The following is a 17,841-nucleotide window of genomic DNA, read 5'->3' on the forward strand; positions in this document are numbered from 1 at the left end:
TTAGACTCAATGCCCTGGAAGGATGAGGGGAAAAAAATGAGCATCCCTATGTTGTTTGGCAATCCCACTCGGCATAGATACTGCTCTTCCTGCTCCCATCCTGCGTGGCAGCCAGCACTGCAGCATCCCAGTGGGAGCTGGGAGCAAAGTACTCCTGGGTGGAAATAAGGGCACTACCGTGACTCCTTGGGAAATAATGAAGTAGCACAGCATGGAATGGAGATGGTGCTTAATTAATAATGAAGAAAATAATAATATGTGGCACGTATAGTGCTGTACTTGTTCCAAGCGCTGTACAAACATTAACTACAGTAATTAAGATGTAATTAATTAGAGTAACTACTAATCAGTGTAAATAATGATGCATCTGGAGGTACCAAATGGAGTTTGTGAACTGAAAGCAAATTTCCATGTTCAGGAAATGGCATCAAATATAAAATGGCATCAGAAAAAGGCAAAAACATATGGAGGTTAAAGCGAGAGTCTGGGAGTTGTGTTGGTCCATGATGCCTCCCCAAAAGGGAATCCCAGTTTGGCAGGTATCCTGTGACAAAGCAAAGCTGATTTACTGATTTACTGCTGAGGAGCTACCTGGGCAACCCATCCCATCTGTAGGACTTTTGCAGCTATTTCCAGGCTCCAAGCCTGCTCCTCCCACCCCAGCTGCATTGCTGCACTCACCAACACTGCAGAGAGTTGGGGGCTGGAGCAAGGGATGAGATGGGGAATAGGGAGCTTGAGGGGGGAAGATCAGCAGAGTAAAATATGCCACAAATATATAATTCTGGGGTTTTTTTGCTGGTTCACACACTTTATATTTAACAAAATAGTTTTTTAATAATATAGTCTTTTACACATGAAATATTGTTTCTAGACCCCCCCATTTTTTACAGGTTTTTTTTTTCTCACTAGTTTCAGGCACACTATTGTTTGAAAATTTTGAAACCGGATAGTCATTGACAGGCAACAGTTTACAAAGAAATGTGGCGATGACTTCTTTAATGGTACCAGTTCAAATCGCAGGAAGCCAATGCTCAGCTGAAATATGGCAATCACTGCGCTAGTGCTCGTCCTACGCCCTGCCCTCCAGTAAAACACGAAAATGGAGAAGAAATAAAAATATAAAGGCAACAGTGTGCATAAACTGAGACCGACCGTGCTGATCCACTTCGGTGGAGGATGCTGTAAGGAGGATTTGCTGCCGTTGCTGTTAGGAGCAGGTGCTGGACTGGAGTCTGAACAAAATGAGCACTGTCGCCCTAATGGCCGTGACCAAAAAGCAGCAAACCAAGCATGGACAGTGATGGGAAAGGCTCCTGTGCTCACCTGGGCAGGGCAGAGTGGGGAAATGACGTTGGTGGCTTTTCTCTCACAGTATTGCTTGGAAGCCGCAGCCTGAGAAAGCAAAAGGTGCCAAAAAGCCCAAAGGGAACCCTTCCTCGGAGCGACGGAGGCTGCTGGCAGGGACCGCAGGGACGTCTCCTCCAGCAGGCAGGCACGTAGCCATTTTCTGGAGAGACCCTTCACCAGGAGCCGATTCCCATGGATGTGGCCAGCCTGTCCCCAGCCCCCCGTGCACCCTAGCTTGCTTTATCCCCAGCAGTACGGATGGTCCTGGGACTGGGGGAGAGCCAGGGCAGCTCCCTCACACTGCAGCAAAGGGTCTTGCCCACCAGCTGAGCCGGTTTAGTGGTGGTACAGTGATGGGACATTTCTGGAAACCTCCCTAAGGGCGATGGGCAGACAGGGGATGAAATATTTTAATTTTGACTCATGGCGGCTGAGTCCTGCTGTCGCTGAAGTCAATGAAACGATGGTCTTTGCTCCAGCGAGAGCAGCCTCGGTGCTGGCAAAACAGGGGTGGGGCAAGGCAGGCGAATGCCTGCTCAGGCCAAGAGCTGGCAGAGCCGTGGCGCAGGTGGGACCTTCTTCCCTCTGCTCCACCACCGACGCCCCAGCCAGGCATCACACAGAGACAACCCAGGGAAGATGTTGCTTTCTTGGTGCCTTTCCAATGCTTTCTGGCTCGCCGCCCCCGCCTGCCCACACAGCCGGTGTTGGCTCTGGCTCTGATCAAGGTCATAGTGACTGTGTAGGTGTCTTCGACTTTATTGTCCCCACTCAGTGGAGAAAGTGTAACACAGATACAGCTTGCGTCTTGGGTGTCCGGTCGTATACCTGCGCATCTACCTTGGTCCTTCCGCAGGTTACATTCCAGTTGGTTTTTTTTAACCCCTTCCTCCCCTTTTAATTTCTACCTCCTTCCTGTCCTTACCGGCCCCCTCCTTACAGACATGACAAAAATGATCCATCGCTTCACTCATAGCTGTATTGCCACAACAATCCCAGCTTAGGAAGAGGCTTTAAAAAAACCCAAAACACAATAGCAAAAAACCTTAAATAAATAAATGTGAAAACCCCACGATCCACATTGTAGAAAGTGAGAGCGGTGAATCGATCAGCGTCTCGGAGGCGTCACCAGTCCAAGAACTTGTGTGGGACATTTTTGCTTTTTCCTCCCCAAATCTGACCACCAGAACCCTATCAAGCACTGATAATTACAAAAGCAGAGCAGATACCTAGATACCGGTTACATAGTGTGTAAAGCGAGAGAAGAGCAGGAGAGTGGGGAGAGGGAGACCCTTCCCCGCATGTAAAATCTCTGCTTGTGTGAAACCCTTGCAGATTTTCCTGGTGACCCTGTTGCAGCAGGCGGGAGGTTGGACGCGTGTGCAGCGTCAAAGCCGTTCCTTCACCATTGTCGTCATCGTCATCGTCGAGTTGTTTTGCCAGCGGTGCCACTGGCAGGGAGGTTTGCCGCTACAGAGCCTGCTTGCCCTGACACTCGCGCTTGGAGCACTGCGCTGGCTTCCACCAGTCCCCGTTGTGGCAGTGGCAGATGTTGCAGTCGTCCACCTTCACTTCGATGCCGGCAGGAATTATTGTGGTTCCTGCAAAGCAGTTCGGACCTGCAAAAACACACAGGAGTAATAGAAATAAATACTTTTTTGTTTTTAAATTGGATGTAGCAGCTCTGCTATAAGTGCCTGGGAGCAGGCAGGTGCTCAGCCCCAGCTCCTCGCTGTGCTCTGGCCACAATGTCACCGCTGCTGAAATCAGCAACTCTCCCAGCCCGCTCAGTGCCAAACCTTTGCCCCATGCCAATCACTTGTCTCAGTTTTTTTTAGTGCCCTCAGGCAATAAAGAAAAAAAACCAAAAATCTTGAAACATTTTTCTTTTTCCTGTTTCTGTACCAACCCCTAGTACAAATGGCATCGGATGCCCCATCGATGCACCCAGCTTTTACTACTCAGTTGCCCACTAATTTAGTATCGCTTTCTCCTAAGATTTGGCTGCAAGATGGGCAAGACTATGAGAAGAAGCATCAGGACACAGACCAGCCTTCGCTGCTCTAGCCTGGTGAGCCTGCACTGAGCTGCAGGGACCAGAGCCGATTCATCCCCCAGGATCGCGGCAGCCGTGCCTGAACACCCAGTAACCCCAGGGACCCCCACCAGCTCGGGGCTGTTAACCATAAATGATTGGTGGCATCAAATTAACAAAAATAATTCACCTCCCAAATAAGGTTTCTGATAAAATCTGTTTTTTTTCTGAAGGCGATTCCTTTAATCTGCTCATTATTGGTAATTTTTTTGGCTTCTTTATTACACAATATCAAAGCTGAGCAGCAAGTCAGCAAGGATCTTACTTTCCTCCTTCTCATAAAAGCCCCAAAAATACCCATTGCCCAGCTGTCTCTCTGCAAACCCTCTCCCCCTCCCCTCTTGCTCCTGCATCAGTTAGCACCGGGAATTAATGTCAGAGCCAGCAGCACATGGCAAAAAAAATCAAGGTGGTTGCATTCGTGGCATCAGGGAAGCGTGAAGACATTTGAAAAGTGTCTCGTGGCTTGAGTGCTGCTCCGAAATGTCACCCCTCGGCTGGCCACCGGTTTTAACCTATGCCTCCGGTGCACAAGACGCATTCGAAAGATGAGAGCATGTACAGACATGAAATTACAGGCAAGTTCTTAGTGCTTAAAATAAGGCTTAAGACTGAAAGGGAAAATAGGGTCCCTACGTAGCTGGAAACAGGCTGAGCTGTAGCCAACCCTATGCTTGGGTCTCACCTTTTATAGTCTCAGAGAACTATTCATTTCACCTTGCTGATTATTAGTGCCCTGACTTTATTAAGATGCTCCTCAGGACCCTATGTTTAAGCTCAACAGGCCACGAGTTTGACACGGCTGGGCTTAACCAGACGTCGGCAATTCAGATTGCTGCTGAGCCAAATGGTGCCTGAACATTGTTTGTGTTTAAGCAACATCCCGCCTTTATTAAAGGCCTCTTCAAATGGAGATCAGTTCTATAGCAACTTTTCACATCTGTCTTAATGTAACCACAGCAGAAGGGCCTGAGAAAGATGCCTCTGATGGCTCCTGTACCAGAATTTGGGGTGACGGGGTATACCCCAGGGCTGCTACTTCCTTCCACAGGCAGGACCTGGGAAGGCAGGCTGTGGTGCTGGGAAGGTCTGTGTCTTTCCATGAACGGGGGATGATGCTTCCTCCTTCGCCTGGCCAGCATGTGAGTCTATCAGGATGCCAGGAAGAAGCAGGCTTTTGCTCCAAACAAGGAAATTCAAAATCACTTGTTGAACTAGAGTTCAGGCTATGTTGGTCTGCTGGCAGTTGAGGACCATTGCACTGGGCGTGAGGATGTTTTAAGTCTGCTTTGAGCTGAGCTTTGGTCTGGACAACCTCCAAAGGTCCCCTCCAACCTCAGTCATTCCATGGTGCAAAGAACTTCAAAGCCAGGAGTTACCAGCCAAGGACATGCAGCGATACAGAAAAGCCAAACTCTGTGTATGCACACCTATATAATACATGTGTTTTTCTTTACATGCATGTGGTTGAAAAAGTCATGACCCAATTTGGTCATGAGCTGAAGATTTCTGAAGTTGGCATCTCTCTGGAAGACACGATCCCCGTTGGAAAGGCTGTGATCCCAACTGCAGTATTTCTCTGGCAACCCATTGAAGTTGTCACTTCTTCCCACAGCTTTCGGGTCCCTGCGCTGGCTGCCCCATGCCGCTGCCTGTGCTCTTCATCACAGATTTTAATTCTCTGCTTCATCAAGTCTGGTGGGTGTTGTTGTGTGACGACATGCAGCGTGGCCTTCGCCATCAGGTCAGCTCATTTTCTGCCGTTAAATGTCCGGGGCTCAAATGCAATGAAAATGCCAATAATTGTATCTGGCCATATTTAAAGTTGAAGTAAGTGCCTGTCCCTCTTTAATAGGATGCTCTGATTGCCTGTCAATGTTGGGGATGTCCAGGATGGGCAGCCTTCACACAACAGCCTGCTCCGTGCTCCGAGAGCAAAAAAACCTTTTCATTAAAATTTAAACAAAAAGATTCCTCCGGAGATTAGGGTGGCAAGGAAAGGGGAAGATTGTTTTCTCTCTTATTGCCCTGCGGCTGCCTGTTAATCATCTCATTTGAGAAGCCAACACTGCCTTGACACCCACATGCATCTCCAGACACAGCCTTCTTGGGGTGCTGAATGACGGCGGATTTATAGCACCACCAGCTTGTTCAACGTGGCTGAAAACGTGGAAGCCGGCAGCGACGGGACCCGGTGTGTTTTCTCACTCACAGGTGGGCCAACCTTCGCCGCCTGGCCTGGGTTTGGGGACCCCACATCCCCTTCATAGGGTTTTGGCTGCATCCCTGCACTGAAACGCTGCAGGGGCAGAGCACAGCTCGGGGTCATGGTCAGCCGAGGACAAGTGAGTTGGGACTGGCTGAAGGGGAACTGCAAACTAGGGAAAAGCTTATTTTTCCCTGCATCCTGCTTATCTGTCTATCCCATAGCTGCTCCCATCACAGCCACAGCTGCCCTTCATCCTCCTCCCGGCAGCCCCAGGTCCCTTCTCCCTTTTGAGAGGGAACCCAGGGGAGTCATATGGAAAAAAAAAATCATTAAACACCCCTCATTAATGTGCCTATCCCAGAGCTGAGAAGCAGAAAGCAGACACCACGACGAAAAGAGGAGATGGATGAGGCAGAGGTACTAAAAGCATCACCTGTGCCTTTGAGGTCCCTGGCAGAGAGGGGATGACCCATTTTGGGGACAGCACCACAGCAGCAACGTGCCTGCCCTGGCCAAGGACACAGGGCAGCTCTGCAAAATAGTAATTAAACACTAATAATCTGCCCCTTTGATCTCTGGCATCTATTGAGCCAGGAAGGACCTGGCAAGTGCCTCTGTGTCTAACAGAAAATCCTTGGGATGCTGCCAACCCCCTCCCCCAAAGGGGCTGGGATGCTGCCATCCCCTCCCCCCCAAAGAGACTGGGTGAAAGGAAGAGGAAAAACTACGGCTATTTTGGATAAATCCTAGGAACTGAAGGCTGGGAGGAATGTCGGGGGATGGCCAAACCAGCCCTCACTGAAGCAGCACCGAGCATCCCTGGGCTGGCCGGCTAAACCACCTGAGCACACCTAAGGAAGGAGCTGTGTTCAGAGGCTGAACCGAGGGGAAAACTGCAGCAAGTGGGCTCGTTTTCCTTCTTGCCTTTGAGCAAAATGGATGAAAGCCTGGCTTTGGGCTCTACTGATATCTGCCCTCCTATGAGATGTTTTGCTGCTGTTTTGGGACATCCATCTCTTCTGTCAGACCTTAGTACTTTTAATTTAGACCAACACTACCACTGCTCTGGACCTTTTTTTTTTTCACCACTCTCTCAAAATAGCCACCTCTGCATTGCCAGAGTGAACTGTTCTCTTTTGTCCATGACAGCAAGCTGGATGGAGCATTTTTGCATCCTCTCTCCCCGCCCTGCTATCCCCACCCCTATAGAAACGTGGATTTCAAACGGAAGGCAAAATTTCCACACTCCATTTCTGCTAATTCAACTTAAATTCTCACTGACTGGAATCACTGAAATCCAATTTTCCAGCACAGTCGCTGTCAGCCAGCCCCCTTTTTTTCCCATCTAAACTTCTTCCACCTTTATACTGGAAAAGTGGATCCTGTTGGTCCAAAATGGGAGGCAGTGAGCATCGCACCTGTGGCTGAGGCATGAGAAAGATGCACTCAGAGAGGGACACTGCTGAAATTTAGTTTTGCCCCAGACAAATGACATTTTCTATGCAATGGCACAAGTCACCGTGGAGTTTTCCAGCGACCTTGGGTATTATGGAGCCGACAGCTAATCCACTGCCTTCCAGCATCTGGGGATGCTACGTGGCTTTGTGATGTGCCTTAGAGGAGCTGCAGCCTGTAAGGCCACAAGAAATAAAGTCCTGTTTTTGCTCTGCAGCAGAGCTAACAGGACTCCTTTAAGTTCTCTAACATTTTTTTTTCCTCCCTTAGAACAACCTCCCAACATTTCAAAAGCTCAGTGCCCCAAACCCATGCTGCCGGGGACTGTCCTGAGCTTTTCCCACTGTGGCTTTGTGCTGCTCAGAGGAGCAGGCTGAAACCAGCATCTGCCGAACTGATGTAAAAAAATCACAAAGAATGGGACAGAACAGCACAGTAATGTTTTTTTAAATTATTCTTCTTCGAAGGAAGACATTTGATGACATGTTAAGCACATCAAGAAAGTTACTTATGATAATAGCAGTAGGAACAAGAAGCTGCTTTGGGCAAGGGCTGTCGTCCTGGTCTTTGTAAAAGCATCTTAAGCCATGACTGCGATGAAAACAGGACAGTAAACACCCTTTTTGCCTTGCTCAGGGAGACTGATGGGAGAAGTTTGCTGCTCCCACAGACAACATTATTGTGAGATTTGCTTTGCTTAACATAATTAATACTCAAAAAAGACCACAGCGCTCTGGGCTGTTTGCTAGAACAACTGTGAAGATTTTTATGGAGATATATTAGGGACGTTCAGATGCTGTTTTGACGGGAGAGATGTAGCGCAAAGAGAAAAACCATATATGGTTTGTTGTTCGGGAAGAGTGAGGGCAAATTTTGCAACTGTACGTGTAAGACCAGATACCTGGGTGACGACCCATGTTGTGATGCTGAACTGCACCCCTGGTACGGAGGGAATATGTCTATCCCATGCGTGGGCATTAATGCGCTCCTGCTATGTCATGCAACGCTACCCAAGGGTGTGAGATCAAGTCCTCTCGTGACTCAGTGGCATGGTGGTACTTCAAAGCAACCCAAAAATCCCCAGATCAGACGCTATCATGCTGGAAAAAACTCACGTCCCAAATGCATGAGGAGCAGCCATCCTAGCTCCCCAGCAAACTACATCTGCATGGTCCCCACCACAGCACTATGGGGATGCAGAGGAAAACATGTGAGTTCAAGAGCACCCCACATGGACGGTGAGTTAAAGCTGAAAATAGCAGGAGCGTGGGGTTTGATGCTCTCCAATGCCCTGAGCATGCAGCATCACGCTGATGATTTGGAGCTGCTCGGTGCCGAACACCAGCCTGGCTTCTGGGGGCTGCAGGCTGCTCCCAGTTGCTTCTGGAGTGGGTTTTACTGAACGCAACATCTTTGCCTGTGGCTTACAGCAGCTCTGAATTTAGCTTCGTGTGTGCAAAGAAGCAATAAAAGGAAATCAAATGTTAAGCATCGCGAACAAGCACAAATCACTTCAGGCCAACTGTGATATTCAGATTTGCCCTGAATAGCATCTTGCACCAAGCGAAGCTCATCACCTTCACTGGAACTTCTCATGGTACAATGTCCTATTTCAGCAAGGAGTGGTATTTTCCTCTTAGTTAAATATTTTCTGACAATAAACCTATGTCTCCTACCACTCCTTTAAGAGCCTCCCCATCCCTTTAGAAAATATTAAGGCTGGCTCCAAGAGAATTCAGCTTATTCAGTCAATGGGTAACGTCAAGGAGAGAGGTGCTGATGGCTACGCTTATCTACCTTGCACCGGTAGTTTAGGTAGCTGCTAAATAGCAACTTGATTTAGCCAGCCATTCCTCAGGCTCCCGTGTGATGTGCCCCACAATTAAAGTTGCAAGGGATAAGCAGAAGGCGGTGGTGTTTCCCAACAGTATTTAGGAATGGATACAGCCTAAAAACATCCCCATGGATGCTCATTCAGCTGAATGAGTCTTGACAACTTTGCTTCTGGAGCTTGACCGTGAATGCAATAGGGCATGGGAATTTACTGCTGGCAAGCTGCACCAAACTGGGGGAGCCATTTCTAGTGAACATGGCCAAATGTCCTCTCAGTGGGAAGGTGGATTTTTCTTTGCATGTCTCCATGAAACACGGTCTGCAGCATCACCATCCCATGCCATAGCCACGTGGTCTCCAGTGCCGGCGTCCGGCACTCCCAGCATCGCTCAGCTGAAAAAAAACACTCACAAAGCAATGACCATGTCAGGATTACACCCTGAAACGTGCACAAGGATGCTTGTGGACAACCCTCCAGCAGAGAAAGAGGCAAAACACAGCAGAAATACAAGTGACGCCCAGGCTCTGGTGCAGAGGGCAGAAATCACCAGCTGCCTGCACCTTGCGACATTTTCCACGTCCAGGCTGAACTCTGCGCTCAGGGGGAAGAAAAAACAGCATCTTGTTTTCAATGACAGCCCCATTTCTGGAGGTTAACACAGCTCCTCTCTGCTGATCCTGCAGGATCTTTTCAAATGTTCCTTTAGCTCCATCAACGCTATTTATGCGATCACTTCAGATTGCAAGAAAAGACCTCAATTTGTGGCTTTAAGTAACGAGTCGAAGAGGGAAGAAATCTTGTTTTCACCGTCTAGTACCAAGACTGCCTGCCCCCCTCTCCCTGCGGGGAGGAGAAGGCAGCAGGTGAAGCTGGAGGTGAGACATAAAGAAGTCAGCTGCGGATGCTGAGCTTTGCCTTACTGAAAATGAAATTTGGCAATGCTCTGCGGGGGGGGCTGAAAACCCCACCAAAAGATAACAGCGCTGGAGCTCTTTTGTGTTAGAAAGTAGCTAAAGGCAAAGGTCCTGGCTCAAAGCACCACTGAAGCCCGAGGGTGCATTGGAAACAGGGCTGCCATGACTGTGGCATGTGGGGGAGTGAGTTTACACCCTGATAATGCCCAAGTCTAACCCCTGGTCTGTGGCTAGTTGCTTCTTGGTGGTGGCACGATGGAGGGGAGTACACTGTGGCTCTGCCTACTCCCTGCTCTCGGAGGTGATGTCCGTGTCCCCAGGCTATGGAGGACACAGCTCTTTGGAGATTAGGGGACATCTATCCATCCCACATATTCCCAATACATACACCAAGTGAAAATACCCACCCTGGACTCCCCTATAGCCCAAGTCCATCCCCACCCAACCTGCTCAAAGGTTCCTGCAGGGCTGGAAATGGCACCATTTCAGGTCAGTGCCCCCAACCGGATCACCAGCAAGACTTTGAAAGCCCCTTTCCAGCCCGCTCACCCTCTCCAGCAGCAGACGAGCTCTCCTAAGCTGCCTGCACCCAAATGTGGAGGCTGCATCAACACCTCAGCCACCACCCCAATAAAATCTGGATGCTGCTCCGTCTTTGGGAGGGACTGGGAGTCAAGTCTACCAAACTGCACCAGCCTCAGCGCTGCAAATCAAAAATCCCTACAGCAGGCAGGCGGGGGATGCTGGAGGTGTCAGTCCTCGCTGCTGTAAGCAAAACACTTTGCAGAGCCATCTGCCACCCCAAATGCTAATTGGCTGCACATCTTAGCTTGGAAGTGCTGCGCGCTGGAACACGTCAATATTTTCAGTGTGGGTAGGTGAAAGTTGGTCACCAGCACAAACAAGCCATCGTCTGCTAATCCCCGCCGCCACGCTGCCGCAGACCTGTTGGATGGCAATTGCATCCTGCGGGTATAAGGAAGCACCACCCAGCAGAGCAGCTGCCAGAAAGGCGGTGTCTCCATCTGGCAGGTGTGGGGCTCAGTCTCGCGGTGGGGTGGGCGGTGAACTGGGGGGAGGAAGGCAAAAGCGACGCCATTTTTTTGGCAACAGGCCCATGAGTGAGTGGATGCTGGGGTGAAATCGCTGCGGGTTTCATCCCATCCTCCCCCATGAGTTGAGGGATGAAAACCAAGGCAGGCATGGAAAGCTTTGGGGAGGAGGTGTGAGCGAGCACAGGGCTAGTGTTGCCCCCAGCAGCCCCCCAGCCCCTCTGCCATTCAAAAGCTCAGGAATTCCTCTGTGCCTCTTTTTTTTTGTTGCTGTTGATGTTTTAAAATCCCAAAAGAAAGCCTTACACAGACCTGAAGTATGTAGGTATGTATCTATATACATATAAGCAAAGCCAAGGAAATTTGGAAGATACATTTCCCACAGCTTTTTTTTTTTTTGTTCATTTGCTTTCAGCCAGTGTTTTCCTAGAAGGACAGGAGGTTTGTGCAAGCTTTCCCACCAAATCTCAGCCTACTCCAGTCTTCATTCACCAGCACAGACAGTATTTGCTTATCTGTAAAGAGCTCCCAGCGAGGTGGGCATGTCACTCCTGTCCTCTCTGCTGAAAGGAACCACATGCAATGATGGACCAGGTGATATTTCTGTGATGAGGCCACTTTCTGCCTGGGATGTTTCCACTTTTAGGTAGAGTATCGCATGATGATGGCTCTTAGCCATGGTAACAAGTGTTAACTCCTCGAGGTGACCCCAAAGCGGAAGGTTCACTCTTCCTTTGTTGCCTTGTCCAGCCACCCATGGAGAGATGGCACCTCCAGTAAATACCCCAAATTTCACTCTGTTGCCTAAAACATTGCAAAATGAGAGCCTTTTCTTTTTTTATTTGTGGACAAACCCTGCTGGCTCTGGCTAAAAGTTCCCTGGAGTCAACTGGTGGTATCTCCTAGCCATCCACGAGCTTTCAACCTTGTGCACTGTTGCCCCAAAGAATTAATCTCCTCCGAAGCTGATCTGCAGCTCTTTTCCATCATTCCTGCATATTTCACTCCTCACAAGATGATGCTAACAGCTCTTCTCAAGCACTGCCTATTTACATGAGAGATTTTTCCAGCCGTAACTCACATTGCTGGGTGCCTGAAGATGCCTAAAAGTTATTTAATCTCTGCATTAAAATATATATGTATCTGCAGTATCCTTCTCCAACCTAAATCCAAGTTGCTCACTCTAAGCAAGCCCTACATCATTAAAAGGAGTGCATTAAAAAGGCGAGACTGAGCTGAAAAGCTAAATTCAGGGCAACAGGAGCTTTTCCACTGACTTTCACCAGCGATGAAGTCAGCACAATAAATGAGATGAAACACACCTGCAGCTCTCAGCCAGACCAGCGGGACAGGGATCTCCTGGTGGCCTCACGTCACCTTCTGGCTCTCCACATGCAGAGATGTTCACATCATCTGGGCTTTGCTCAGTCAACCCCAAGCATCCGCTGCCTTGGAGTCTAATGAATGCAGGGGGCCCACTCAAGTTCCCTAAATTATGACCTGGCTCCCAGTGACATAGACTGATTTAATCCTCGCTGCTTTGCACCGTGGTTAGAAAATTACCGATAGCTCATTATCCGTCTTAATCAGGAGCAGCAAACAAATGAGGGACAGAGAGACATCCAGAAAGGAATACACCACATTACTCCTCCTTATTGATAGCACAGTTACTTAACTTGATGTGGAGACATAACTTCAGGCATCACTAAATGCTGGAGCAGGAATGTTTTGGTGCAAGGAAGATCTATGGGTGCAATTTAAAAGCAGTCTGTTTGGGAGCGGTGACGTCTACCAGCGCCAATACAGATCTGAGCTGTGCGGACAGACTTGAGATTACTCAGCAAGTAAATAAAGACAGCGGCTTTTTGACAGTTAAAAAGCACCAGCCAAAAATTGCAGCCCCACTTCCCTCTTCCTCCGCCATGTGTGTGGGATGAGCACGACGATGGAGGACCAAGCCCAAGGCTGGTGGTCACCTCCAACCTGCCCATTCCTGGGCAGTGCCGTCGTTTGCTTTCTGACAGACAGCACTGCCCGCGCCGGGGTGGCAGCAAAGCTCTAGATTAGACATTTGGCATGGCTTGCTACGGGGAAGGCAGCATGGAGATGATGGAGAAAAATGCACGTTCAGCACAGACATCTGCAGAAAACAGATCAGTCACAAGCAGTGCCAATGACCGACAGCTGACACTGCCGTCGGCAGGTATGAGGGGGATGTCAAACTGGGCAATTCCCAGGGTTAAAGCCCAGAAGGAGCAGAACTTTTCCTCCAGCAGGAATATTGTGGATTGAGATACAATAATAAACTACTGTGAGTCTCAACCATGAGAGCGAATCTTTTAAATCAGTTTTTAACAATCCAAGACTAGTGCAGATAATCTGATAAACCTGATCTGGGCATGCTAAAGAAAATAGGGCAAGTGGTATGATTCCTGCTACTTTAGATTAAGGGTATTTGCCTCACCATATGGGCATTTCCCCCAAGCCCGTGCATCCAGCCTCTCTGTTTCTGATCCCAAGTGCACTGAAACCAAAGCTGGGAGCACACCTGAGTGCAGTTTGAACTCCCTGCAAAACTTCACCCCCGGTTTCCCCATTTTACTGGGTTTCTAATCCAGTGGTGGGTTATGGACTGTTGACCAGCAGGGTTAGGCACTGCTACAGTGCAAATTAACAGCTGATATAAAGTTCAAAATCATTTACCCACTCTGCTGATTGAACAATACACCTGAATTGAGGGCAGCATTGAAGTCGAACCACTTCCACCAAACCAACACATGATGTGTCTCGGGACCCGCTCTCAGACAGCAGAAGAGCAAATCACAGGGCTACAGACCTTGCCTTAAACATAAGGTTTCCCCTCTCTCTTTTAATATAAAATGCAGGTTGGCATTTTCAAAGTCACCTATGGGATTTGCACACCAAATTCTTCTTCATTTTAAAAGGAGCTACATGTGCAAATACCTTAATCAGCACTGAAAATTTTAGCTTATGGTGAAAAACCGCACAGGCAACGTGCTCAGCATTGCACAGGCAGCTACTGTGCATATAAAACAGCCTTTTTGAATCAGATTTTTACTGTGTACATTCAAGGTTGAAGAAGGAAAACAGTAACACCTCAAAGACAGCAATAACCATCTATTAAATGTGAAATGCATGTTTCAACATTTACCTGACCAAATGGAAAGGATTAGTTCTTAAAAATCTCTTTGCAGACAGCATAAAGCTTTGGGAGAATACCAGAGATTTTTTTAAAAAATATAGGTAGATTTTAATTGCAGGCAATGAAAGCTACTCCTAGGTCACTATAACGTTTCAGGTAAGTAACAGTTTTTTAAAAACTTGTCTAAATAGATATTTCCCCAAATGAACTCCAACAGCGCTGAAGGTACGTTACTTCTTCTAATGGTTCAAACATGGCAAATAAGGTGAGGGGGTTTTCTTTGGAGTTGGTATAAAATAGGTTAATCTAAAAGAAATCAATTAATAAAACTACTATTAAAATACCACATCAGCTAACAATGTTACCGGTAAAATCAACAGCCAAAGGGAGGAAAAGTTGAACCTTCCAGAGACTAAACCTTTAAGTGAAGAAATATATACCCAGAGGGTATATATATAATGTGCTGTTGCGCTTCTGCTGCCTTCACCGTGCCAGCTTGGGTCCTGAGAGCAGCCATGGGACAACGCACACTGTGGGACAGGCTTGGCCCAGGTGACCATGCCCTTACAGCCGCTATTTCACAGGTCACCCAAGAAAGGAATTGGGATGTAGAGCGGCAAAATTGGCCGGGAACTTGGCTGGATGTTCATCCTGCCCACTGCAACAGTGTTGGAGCACCTCCCAAGGCACTGTCCTCGGACACTGGCAGCGAGCAGCAGCTCCAGCAGGCAGCAACAGCTCTTCATCCACGCAGCCGTGAGGGGAAACCCTTACCTAGGGAAGCAAGTGGCAAAATAGCCCTCGACTGCCAAAGTACCAAGTCTTTGCTCTCTGCCATTCAAAGGCCAGTGTTAACAACGAAAGAATAACAACCGGGACTTTTTCTCTGGGTCTTTTGAGCTTTTAGCCAACTTATTCACCTCTTGGTTGTGCTCGGTGTGAAAATTTAATGATTTTTATGGCCCATTTTAACATTTTTATGTCTTTTTTCTTCAGAACCCCCCCCACATTTGGTGTAAGAATTAAAACAGTATTTCATCCTTAACTACAATCACAGATGATGTATGGAAGAGAGCTGGCTGCACATCAACTCAATATAAAGCCAGAATTGAATCTAACTTGGTCACTACAGCTGTGCATGATGTTTTATGGGGTGTTATTTTTTCATATCAGTCATAAATGAAGTGGAAACTGTGACTGTGCTAATTTTGTATAAAAGATGAGGAAAAAAAATGCAAAATGAGGGGAAAAAAAAGGAACCAGGATTATTATATATTTATCTGAGTTGTGCATTTAGATGTGCAGCCTACTGAAAACCCAACCCACTGTTGCATAATGAAACCACAGTGGTTAATGCACGATGACAGTCGCACCGCTACGCACATTAGTTGTGGCAATGGTTGCCCATTGGTATGAGTAAATCTCTGCGCAAACCCCTTGTCAAGTGGCAGAAGGGTTTCTTCAGCTGCGGGAAACCACACGCTCAGGATGAACCTCCAGCACCTGTCTGAAAAACAGAGCTTCATCGCAATCCAGATGACTGTGGGAATGTGTCAATTGGTAGAAAAATGCCTTTAAGCCTTTCCACCTGTGTGAGATGAAATGTGACGCTTTGAGAGCATCAGCACGATCGCATTTTCTTTTTTCCACCTGGCAACAGCTTTTTCTGATGAAGGTTTTGAACGTGGAATCGTGTTAGAAATGGAACTTCAAAACAAAGCTGTGATGGGTTGACCCTGGCTGGACGCCAGGTGCCCACCAAAGCTGCTCTGTCACTCCCCTCCTCAGCTGGACAGGGGAGAAAAAATATAACGAAAGGCTCGTGGGTCAAGAGAAGGACAGGGAGAGATCACTTGCCAGTTACTGTCATGGGCAAAACAGGCTCAACTTGCGGAAAATTATTTTAGTTTATTACCAATCAAATCAGGGTAGGATAATGAGAAATAAAAACTAAATCTTAAAACACCTTCCCCCCAACCCTCCCTTCTTCCCAGGCTCAACTTCACTCCCAATTTTCTCTCCCTCCTACCCCCCAGCAGTGCAGGGGGATGGGGAATGGGGATTGCGGTCAGTTCATCACACATTGTTTCTGCCGCTCCTTCCTCCTCAGGGGGAGGACTCCTCACACTCTTCCCCTGCTCCAGCGTGGGGTCCCTCCCACAGGAGACAGTCCTCCATGAACTTCTCCAACATGAGCCCTTCCCATGAGCTGCAGTTCTTCATGAACTGCTCCAGCGTGGGTCCCTTCCATGGGGTGCAGTCCTTCAGGAACAGACTGCTCCGGCGTGGGTCCCCCATGGGGTCACAAGTCCTGCAAACAAACCTGCTCCAGCATGGGCTCGTCTCTCTCCATGGGTCCTGCAGGTCCTGCCAGGAGCCTGCTCCAGCGTGAGCTTCCCATGGGGTCACAGCCTCCTTCGGGTGCATCCACCTGCTCTGGCGTGGGGTCCTCCACGGGTTGCAGGTGGATATCTGCTCCACCATGAACCTCCATGGGCTGCAGGGGGACAGACTGCCTCACCATGGTCTTCACCACGGGCTGCAGGGGAATCTCTGCTCCAGTGCCTGGAGCACCTCCTGCCCCTGCTTCTTCACTGGCCTTGGTGTCTGCAGAGTTGTTTCTCTCACATATCCTCACTCCTCTCTATGGCTGCAATTGCTGTTGCACAAGTTTTTTTTTTTTTTCCTGTCTTAAATATGTTATCCCAGAGGCGCTACCACCATCACTGATGGGCTCGGCCTTGGCCAGTGGCGGGTCCATCTTGGAGCCGGCTGGCATTGGCTCTATCGGGCATGGGGGAAGCTTCTAGCAGCTTCTCACAGAAGCCACCCCTGTAGCCCCCCTGCTACCAAAACCTTGCCATGCAAACCCAATACATGTAAGAGAGCTGCTGCTGAAACCATTGCTTTCTACTCCCAGCTCGTGTTTCAGTTATTGGGTTTTCTGCTGCCAGTTTTGAGAACCCAATTTTTGCACTTTGTGTGACACAGCAAGCCCGTCTCCTGCTGTCTTCAGCACTGTTCCCCAGCCTCCTGGCCTCCACAGCCTTCACCACCATTCCCCATCGTCCCAGCCTCCACAAAGATGGACTGGCCACAGGCAGGCAAGACCCAAGTGAGTGGTGAATTTAATGAACGTGTACATGTATACAAGCTAGACGTCTGAGTCAGTCACCAAAGGTTCCCTTTCCAGTTGAAGGATGCAGTCTTCTGGAGGGTGCTTAACAGAGCCAAGCAGCATCAGCCTTTGGGTTTGCCTTTCTTTCACCCTTATAAGTTTGCTAAATATAATCCCACCCGAACCTTCAGGTCAGGCTGCAGTGGCAGAGCTCCCAGTTCTATGCCAATCTGTACAAATGAGTGATTATCCAGAGAAAGGGAATAACCACAACGGCAGAAACATAATTTCTTAATTTGTTTGGGGAACTTAATTACCTGCCTGGGACATGGAAAAAGAAACGTGAGAAAACACCTCCCTTCCGACCCCACCCCAAGCAACCGATAAGCTTGCTGTTAGAGAGACAAGGCACTGCTGTCCCAAAATCTGCAGCTCCTGATGAAACAGGAAGCAGAGGAAAGGGCAGGGCAGGATGGATGGACCTCAATGGCACACATGGGGAGAGCAAACCACTGCAAGGACGGGCACACCTTGGTCTGATGGACAGTTTGAGACACGCAGAGGCTGGTGCTTCTGGAATAAACAGGCTCCAAAACCTTCTGCTGGGACCTACCCTAATTTCTCCAACAGCTGCAGAAGCAGCTTTAATCC

General features: G+C 48.5%; 1 protein-coding gene across 1 annotated transcript in view; it reads right to left on the reverse strand.

Moving 5' to 3' along the window:
- Positions 1-808: 808 nt before the first annotated feature.
- VWC2L (von Willebrand factor C domain containing 2 like) overlaps positions 809-17,841 on the reverse strand; it is a 56,655-nt gene continuing 39,622 nt past the window's right edge. Inside the window, exon 4 of the mRNA XM_076342106.1 lies at positions 809-2,969. Within this exon, the coding sequence (XP_076198221.1) occupies positions 2,821-2,969 (149 nt within the window). The 3' untranslated portion in view covers positions 809-2,820. The remainder of the gene's footprint in view (positions 2,970-17,841) is intronic.

This window comes from Aptenodytes patagonicus, chromosome 6 (assembly GCF_965638725.1).
Source record: "Aptenodytes patagonicus chromosome 6, bAptPat1.pri.cur, whole genome shotgun sequence".
Classification (NCBI taxonomy): domain Eukaryota; kingdom Metazoa; phylum Chordata; class Aves; order Sphenisciformes; family Spheniscidae; genus Aptenodytes; species Aptenodytes patagonicus.